Below are 9,756 nucleotides of genomic sequence, written 5' to 3' on the forward strand. Positions count from 1 at the left end.
TTACAGATTGTGATGCCTGCACGCAGCGTTATACTGCTTTATAACAATGCGTATCAAACAGTAGCATTAATTAAATTGTCAGGGTGATGCAGTGTATAAAACTAGGCTTTACACAATCAGGATTTTTGGGGCCGATCAGCAAGTTTAAAAAAAACGATACCCAATCACCGATCTGATCACAAGATGGAGCAATGTGTCTATTTGACTTGTTCATTTATTGTACAGGAAGTCCTCGATTTACGAACGAGTTCCGTTCCTACGCTGGCGACGTAACTCCAATTTCCGCGTAAGTCGGATTTCACCGTTAAAGTCGAAATTTACGTCGAAATACTTCTGATACGGGTAATGTCCCACGTGATTGGGACAGCAAGCTCAGTGTGTGTGGGCGTGAATGTGTGAGTGAGACAGGACTGTGAAGGAGGAAGGAGTGCGCGCAGGTGCGAGTGTGTACAGTAGCAAAGTGTAGTGACGGCGACCAGGGAAGAGTAGCGATTAGCGGAGGACCCGTTGACGTTGAATGTGCAGAGGAGCAAATAAAGCCATTAAAGCAGCAAATCGGTGCTTTGTGCCTTTATTTTTGCCGCCACTCAGCTCAGCTGTGCAACGAGAGAAGGGAGTTAACCCCGAGGAGGACAACCTCGGCACTGGAGAAGGTGTCTCCCCTGCGTCTCCCGACCACGGTCAGGTGACCGTAGCAGGAAAGGTTAACACTTTGCATAAAGAAACTATAAGACATAAAAAAAATAAGATGCTGTACTCACCATTATTGCTGAGAGTGTGAAAAAAGGAGGGCGAAAAAAGCAAAGATACTCGCGGCGCACAAACACAGACAAGCACTATGCACTAGCTAAGCAGAAACACTATGGTGCTGGGGACAAAATGGCGGACGAGCGACGGGCGTCGTAAAGTCGAAACGTCGTAGGTCGAGTATGTCGTAACTCGAGGACTTCCTGTATATACTTGTGTACTGTATACTGTATCCATCCATCAATCCATTTTTTGTACATCTTATCCTCACAAGGGCTGCGGGCGTGCTGGCGCCCGTCCGTCACAGCTCAAATTATTCTCTAAAACACCAATGACCTCTAGGGGGCATTCAAGGATTGGCCACGGACATAAATTTAGGTCAAATCAACATTACAACATGACAGAAATAATGGGTGCTAACTTACTGTAATTAAATTACTTTATTGCAATTAATTTACTGTAATAAATATTGTTAATGACATCCTTACTCTTTCTCACTGTCCTAGCTATATGGATGGGTGTTGTACAGAGTTTGAATCCGATTGACAGACCGTGAAAGCCTTCAGTATAGATGTATGCACACCAGGTCACTGCAGGTTTAATGGCATAATGTATCAAAGCTGTGCTAACCATTAAAACAAACAAACACACACACACATCATAGATGGAGAGTGTAACACAGAACTAGTGCATCAAGGTCACTAATTACCTGTGGCTACTGCAGCACTGTTGGGCTGGCTGCTGCTGCTGCTGACATCCACGTACAGCTCATCCTCCGCTTCGGTCGAGGAGGGGGACGACGATCCGCTGCTCAGCTCCTCACTTGAACTACTTGTGCTATTGAGTAAAGCATATTTTCGGCGTGCAATCACTTCTCGTTTCTTCCTCTGCAGTAGTAGTCGCTCCTTTTGCTTCTGCGTACGCTGCCCTCCCCCAGGAACTGCTTTCACAAATCGTTTCCTATGCAGAGGCCGCCGACTGCTCAAACACGGTCGCTTCAGCAACACCGGCTCCGCCTCAGACCGCACCCACTTATGCGAGCGGGTCCGCCTCGTTCGACCCACAACAGGGCGAAGACCAACTCCAGTGTCTCCTGTTGTGAGGACAGGGGCTTTTTGTTGCCCCCCTGTTGGTCCAGCTTCCACATCCTCCTCAGAGCTCAGTGTATCCGAGTCACCGAATCGTAAGCTGGAGGAAGGGGACGAGGCACAGTCACTAAAAGATGACTCATGATTGTGTTCATCCTCGCTGGAGTGACGTAAGAGTTCTTCCCTGGGACGCTGAGGGGTCACAGCAGTCTCACTAAAATGGCCAACTTTAAGAGAACAGTCAGAAGGTCCTGCCTGTTGGACCTTTCTTTTTCTGCGGCCGGCGAGGCCTCGCTCAGAGTCTTTGTGGGACGCCGTCTCCCTCAAGGTCCGATGCCTCGATTCGGAACACAGGGTGGCAAACTCGCCGTCTCCCATTCCAATCACCTCCATGTTGCTAGGGAAGCTCTTCGCTGCCTCCATGGGCTCGGGGTTTACCAGCGGCTCCTTCAGATGCTCCTGTCTGCTGGAGGCCTCGGATGGCACTTCACTCTTCATAGTGGCAGCTCTGTCCACACCGAGCTAACAGAGTGAGTGTGCAGTTCCTATGCTTCAAACCACTTCATCTCACAACACCTACAAAAGTAAGAAAGAAAAACAAGACAGTTAAAGTCATTGTGCTGAAAGCAGACTATTAGTGACTTCAACCTAAGATGCAATAACAAAGATGTCAAGATACGCTGAATAAAAGACATTTAGAAATGGTCCGTTTTATTATCAGTGATAAATTCAGGGAGCGTGCAGCGATCCGCTTCATTATTAGATGACATGGAAAGTTAGTTGCTTTACAGAGCTACAGATGTGCCACACCCTAACGAGAATATCACAACAAACATGGAATTATCAGTTCTTACAAAAAGAGAGTGGAGCAAAGTGCTGGTCTTTTGGTGACTCCAAGAACTTTGGGCTCCAGTAGTCTGGAATTCCCTTCCCGTGGAAATCAGAGGTGCTACCTCGTTAGAAATGTCTAAATCTCGATTGACGACGTATTTTTTACACTCTCCCATTTTCTTAAACTCACTGCCTTACATCTGGATTTTGGCCTATTTAACTCCCGCTTCTCCTCTACCAACCCCCCCGCCCCCCTACTCAGAGAGGGAGCTAGGTGGCAAAGAGCGAAGTAAGGCAGTTACTTTGGATAGCATCATTTCGTGAATAATGTTGCCCACTCGCCATCCATTGCAGCTTGATCATCCTGGAAGGGGGATTCCTCTCCCTCCCCCCGTGTGAATAAAATTGACATGATTTGATAACTGAAAAAGCTTGAATTTGAGGCAAATATTCCCAAGGCAAAACAATCAAATGTATGCTAATATATCCTTAAGTGGGACAAGTGGTTTTATTCAATGAGTCATCGACTTGCGCGGCCAATGTGGTTGGATGCCACAATCACTTTGAATACCTGAGCCAATAGGCTACTATGTGGAATTGCTGTACTGCAGAACTCAAACTAGGACAAGCCTGTAGCAAAATGTCACACTAAAGAGGAACAGAATAGGCACCTTATTCTGCTAGAGATTTCACAGCAGCGTAAATTCTCCCAGATTCACACGATATACCAGCATGGTGACGTTTAAAGCACTTCTAAAATACAACAAAGATGTTGTCTCTGCCTAAAGTGTATGAGCCACGTTGAAACTACAGCAGAGGTATCAACAGTTCCTAAACTGTGACAAAAACAGAAAAATCTTTATACTGTAGCACAACAATGAAAAGAAATGACTCACACCAATCTTATGACCTTCAAGCATGAATTGCAGCATTCAAAGAATTTCTGAGGGAACATCTACTTTGAAATAAAACTGATGTTAATACATCTCTATGCACTTGTTTTCACCCAGCAGTGGAATTTGGTTCAATTCAGTACAGTACTAATTCTGGGGCATATCCATTAAATAGGGTCCAAAAATATCTATCCCAGTTCGCAAGCCCGTTTAGGTATGAAACGACGTAGAACCGTGCGGTTCGCTCATGCATGGTAGCGCTAAACACTGGAGCGCTCTGTGCATTTGGTCAACAGGGAATTATAACTATCGTTTTAAGAGTGGAACATAAAAGTGGAATGGGAAAAGGTGAGCGCGACTACAGACATATTTTTTACAGCATGTTTGTCATGTTGGTTCGTTTTAGGGCAGATCCGTCTCGTGCAGTGCGGCAGCCCGCACCAGCTCGAACTACTGCTGGGCCAATGGCGAGCCCAACTTCGTTAGAAAGACAACCAGTGGGTTGGCTTTTCCTGCCGGCATTTAGCCATCTCCTAGAAACAACAAATGACACAAACTATGTCAAATGTTAATTTTAGTCCGCTAAGAAAACAGATGGCCAATTTTTGACACAACTTACTTAATGTTTGCAAACTTTTATTACCATGCCCATGAAAAGAATCACCATCGAGAATCGTTTGGAACTGGAATCGAAATGAGAAACCGGAATCTGAATCATTCAAATTCAAATGATGCCCAACCCGACAGGTGAGTGACGTGGGAGTCAGCAAATGAGTGTTGAGTTGGCGGTTCTGAGTCCAGGTTAGCAGGTGGCTGTTAAATGGCTAACCGTAAGCCAGTTAAATGCCTGGGCATCAGTTGAGGCCGTAGAAGCCCGTGTAAGAATTTGCTTATTAAGTGCTTATTTTGTTACCATTTGCTCAATTAAGAAATTTAAAGTGCACCGACAACTGTATCTGTCCTTGACCACTCGTGTTAGTATTAGAGTACGTTGTTGCTACGAATGAATCAGTGGAGATTTGGCGTGAATAATTTTATTATATATTAATTGTAATTATAGCTCTGAAAATGAGTGCAAAACATCCGAATCAGATGCCCCAGCCACTTCATCTGGCAGCGGCTCTACTCTGAGATCGTCCCGGATGACCAAGCTTCTCACCCTATCTATAAGGGAGAGTCCCGATTACCTGCGGAGGAAACTCATTTCGGCTGCTTGTATTCGGGGTCTTGTTCTTTCGGTCACGACCCACAGCTCGTGACCATAGGTGAAGGTAGGAACGTAGATCGACCGGTAAATCAAACCGGACCCCCTCTACGCCTTGGCTGCCCCAAGAAATTCTGTCCATAAAAGTTATGAACAGAATCGGTGACAAAGGGCAGCCTTGGCGGAGTCCAACCCTCACCGGATACGAGTCAGACTTGCAATGCGGACCAAACTCAGACACCGGTTGTACAGGGACCGAACAGCCTGTATCAGGGGATTCGGTACCCAATACTCCCGAAGCACCCCCACAGGACTCCCCGAGGGACACGGTCGAACGCCTTCTCCAAGTCCACAAAACACTGGTTGGGCGAACTCCCATGAACCCTTGAGGACCCTGCCGAGGGTGCAGAGCTGGTCCACTGTTCCACCGCCAGGACGAAAACCACACTGCTCCTCCTGAATCTGAGATTCTACTTCCCGACAGACCCTCCTCTACAGCACCCCTGAACAGACCTTACCAGGGAGGCTGAGCAGTGTGATCCCCCTGTAGTTGGAACACACCCTCCGGTCCCCCTTCTTAAAAAGGGGGCGCACCACCCCAGACTGCAAATCCAGAGGCACTGTCCCCGATGTCCATGCGATGTTGCAGAGGCGTGTCAACCAGGAGAGCCCCACAACATCCAGAGCCTTGAGGAACTCCGGGCGAATCTCATCCACCCCTGGGGCCTTGCCACCGAGGAGCTTTTTAACCACCTCGGTGACCTCAACAACAAGAGATAGGAGAGCCCGCCTCAGAGACCCCAGACTCTCCTTCCTCATGGGAAGGCGTGTCGGTGGCATTGAGGAGGTCTTCGAAGTATTCTCCCCACCGACTAAACACGTCCTGAGTCGAGGTCAGCAGCACCCAATCCCCACTATATACCATGTTGATGGTGCACTGCTTCCCCCTCCTGAGACGCCGGATGGTGGGCCAGAATTTCCTCGAAGCCGTCCGGAAGTCATGTTCCATAGCCTCACCGAACTCCTCACATGTTTTTGCTTCAGCGACCACCAGAGCTGCATTCCGCTTGGCCAGCCGGTACCCATCAGCTGCCTCAGGGGTCCCACAGGCCAAAAAGGTACAATAGGACTCCTTCAGTTTGACAGCATCCCTCAACGTTGGCATCCACCAACAGGTTTAGGGATTGCCTCCACGACAGGCACCGACCACCTTACGGCCACAGCTCCGGTCAGCTGCCTCAGCAATGGAGGCGCGGAACATGGTCCACTCGGACTCATTGTCCCCCACATCCCCCGGAATTTTTTTTTTTTTTACTAGTAAGACAGTGATTCTGTTGTTAGCAGTTGTAGTCGTTCTACTAGTGGGTTAAATTGTCTTACTAGTGAGGACAAAACCCATACAGTGGTGCCTTAACTTACAAGTTTAATTTGTTCCATAATCATTCTCAGAACTCAAAACACTGGTATCTCAAATCATCTTTGCCCACTGAAATGAATGAAAAGGCCATTATTCTGTTCCGGCCCCACACTGCCCTCCTTTTGGTGCACGCGCCTTGGCCACCAGGGGACAGTATAACACAGATGCAAGCAGTGTTTCACAACTCAGCGAGTTGGTCAGCAGCAGTAATTAAAAAAAAAAATATTTTTTACAGAAGAATATATGCCTGCGAGTATTGTTACATTCTCTGTCTACATGTGTTGCTACCGTTCGTGTTTAAATATCAGTCGCTTGAAGGGTTATAACACCGCAAAATCATTCCTAGTTTCGTCATCTATGGTGTCTTGTGTTGTGTGTTAGCATTACGCTGTGGTTGTTTTAAATACGCATGAAATGGTTTAGTCTGACAATAAACTTCAATTGGGAGTGGCAATAAACAGCTAGAAGCTTCTTGGATTTTTGCTTACAAATCTATGGGAGAAAATAAAAACCGGCCAACCTTGTTTCTTGCAAAACACCTAAGTCAGGTCACTCATAAACCAATGTATCCTGTACTAATACATGGACCATAGACTGGATATTAAGCATATCTAATAAATGCTCATGCAGCTTCCCATATGCATTAACCCTGTATCATTTGACATGCAAACGAGTTATGTGCCAGTCTGAGAATCTGTGTAAATGGCGTACATTTTTTTTTCCTCCCCAAATCAGCATCAGAACTCACAGGACACATTCTCTTCATACTATGATTAAAGATTTATCCTCACTTAGATCAAATGACGATGTACACGGCTAGTGACGCGAGAAGCAAATGTTTTCATAAGCACTTGCAGCTGTAAAATAATTCGCGATGTGCGACTGTGAAAGCAGTAAGTGGGTCTCTCGATCTGGTTTAAAAATAATAATAAATTAAAAATGGAATTAAACGCACGTAGTTTCTTAACACAAATGTGAGTCATAGCTTCTAGGGCGGTTGGTTAACAGTTACTATCAGCTGTCCGAATATCTCCCACAAACGCCGTCGAATCCACTATTAACTTGTTTTCGTGTAGAAACGCAGGAAAAGGGACTAGCCACCTCCTTGGAATGATAATTTGCGACATGAGTTAATAGAGACAAAACTAGATGGGGGAGCTAGCAGCCACTTAGCCTGTCACATACTAGTCCACAAAGAACAACAAAAATTACACAGCTCTGTTTCTACATGTTTCATTTAAAAAAACGCGTTTTTCGCTTCGACGGACGGGTTAAATCCCGGCCGAAAATAATAAAAACGAAACGCATATATCTCCGTTAACACTAGCCGTAACTCAGCGGGCCTCCACAGAAGTCGCAATTGTTAATGGCTGGGATTGTGAAACTGACAACAGTCCCGATGAGAGCTGAAAAGCTGCATCGAAAGCAATGGGCCCTGAAGGGCTACACGCTAAGCTAACGTAAAGGCGAGCTCAACTCCACTGAGCAAATAGACGATTTTACACCAAAATCTAGAGGAGCGAGCGTCTCGTTTCAATCCCACAATGATAGAACAACATCTCTAGTGTATGTCTACTAGATGAAATGGAAATATCTCACTGATAGCCCTCGACGAAGTTCCCATTCCTGCCTCTCGAGTCGACACTGTTGTTTACCCAGCAGGTCGTCTGTTCGCTCTCGCTGGCTACAATACTGGGCTTGTATTCGTTGCCGCACGGAGGCGCCAGATCGCAGATAGCCGTTTGCGACACTTTTACGACAGTTAGTTTCGTCGACCGAGGCAGATCCTGTGACAACCGTTTTCTCCGTAACTATGTCTTTTCACGTCTTTAATTTTTTCATTGATTGATCACAAACACTGATGAAATGCTGCCAATTACTCAGGGTTACATATTAGGATTTTGAGGACCGTCATTGAGGTTTTAACCCTACCGGCGAGAACTCAACCTTTCTGCAAATACTAGCGCGCCCACTGGTGGTCATTGCGAGACCTGGGTGCGACCTTACATTGAAGGGAATAAAGCCACTATTTCATCCATATAGTCGTTTTTTAATAGCAGTAATTCTCCAACTTTTTACACCTAGAACAACCCCAAAAAATAAGGTGCTCTCAAAGTACCACCATCATGACCAACGTCAAAATACAGTAACATAGTAGGCCTAGGTGTTCATCAAGAACTAGACAGGTTTTATTCCTAAAAAGTATATTTCATATTATGTATGCCACTGTAACACAGTGCACAGTTTGAACATAAACAGTGTTTTTAAAACTGTAAGTACTGTGAAGTGAAAATAAATGATAAATTAGACACACCACTGTTTTAGCCACACCCCCACCCCAAAAAAAATATCTGAAAAACTGAAATGGTGAAAAACTGTTTTACACTATAGTTCCAATTTCAGTTCTACATTGTTCCCATCCTTTGCACGTTTTTAGCAATTATCTACAAACATGTAGAATGTATTAGACACAAATCTTTGAAGTCACTATACATTATCTTTAAATAATTGTTCAGTTAAAATGTATTGCACTTAAAAGTTAAATAAATGATAAAATGCAAATGTCTTGAACTTACTGAGGCAGTTTTTTTTCATGTACCACTAGAGGGAGCCCGCATACCACTAATTCTACCCATGTACACCCTGGACTGGTCGCCAGTTAATCGCAAGGTACCTACAACCATTCACGCCTAAGGATAATTTAGAGTCTTCGATAAATCAAGGGCTTTATGACAAGCCGTTTGAGCATTTATTCGATATCTTACTAGTGGGTTGAATTATGAATAAAAACTAGTGCGCTGTGAAAAAAATACTCAAACGGCTTTATGTTATTTATTCACTATCGTTAGCCTAATGGCATAGTTTAGCACTTTTTTTTTTTAAACAGGAAAAACACATTTGTAGCAAGCACATTGCTATTGCTTCAGTAATAGCATTAATTTAAAAAATGTCAATGTGCTTGCTACAAACGTGATTTTCTTGTTTTCTGAAAACTGTCAACTATGACTTTGTCAACTACGCTATTATTAGGCTAATGATATGCTTGATAAACAGCTTAAGGTCCACGTACTACAGTAGTGTGCTCTTTGTCGTCACGAGTAAAACAATTGCGCGCACTATATTGAACAACAGCCCAAACCGATTTATGGCGAGCCATTTGTGCATCTTTTCAATATCGTTAGCCTAATAGCATTGTTGCCTATATATTTGAATGTTTTCGGAAAACAAGAACAACAGTTTTTAGCAAGCATGTTGGTATTTTTATTTATTTTTTAAAAAATATTATTCGCCTAATACATAGGTGTCAAACTCAAGGCCCGGGGGCCAGATGCGGCCCGCCACGTAATTTTATGTGGCCCGCGAAAGCAAATCATGCTCGTCAACTTCCGTGATTTTTACTAAACTCTGTACCCAAATTCCAAATTGTCATAATAATAAACAATAATGTGGAGATATTGCATTTTTCTGTTACCAAACCCTTCTTCTAAAATAAACAATACTTGAACAAACTATTATCCTTGTCTTCTGAATTCAAAACTAGTTATCCCTCAATTTGTTGTGTAATGGTAATAATAT

At 44.5% G+C, this 9,756-nt stretch overlaps 1 protein-coding gene across 3 annotated transcripts in view; it reads right to left on the reverse strand.

Annotated features, from left to right (window-relative positions):
• The window catches only part of rnf111 (ring finger protein 111), a 37,628-nt gene extending 29,695 nt beyond the window's left edge, over nt 1-7,933 (reverse strand). For all 3 annotated transcript variants that reach the window (XM_061754721.1, XM_061754712.1, XM_061754701.1), the window contains exons 1-2: nt 7,780-7,933; nt 1,457-2,411 (exon numbers count right to left, since the gene is read on the reverse strand). In XM_061754721.1, the coding sequence (XP_061610705.1) occupies nt 1,457-2,333 (877 nt within the window). In that variant the 5' untranslated portion in view covers nt 2,334-2,411; nt 7,780-7,933. The remainder of the gene's footprint in view (nt 1-1,456; nt 2,412-7,779) is intronic.
• Nucleotides 7,934-9,756: the final 1,823 nt, after the last annotated feature.

The sequence above is a fragment of the Phyllopteryx taeniolatus genome, chromosome 2, assembly GCF_024500385.1.
Source record: "Phyllopteryx taeniolatus isolate TA_2022b chromosome 2, UOR_Ptae_1.2, whole genome shotgun sequence".
In the NCBI taxonomy this organism is placed as follows: domain Eukaryota; kingdom Metazoa; phylum Chordata; class Actinopteri; order Syngnathiformes; family Syngnathidae; genus Phyllopteryx; species Phyllopteryx taeniolatus.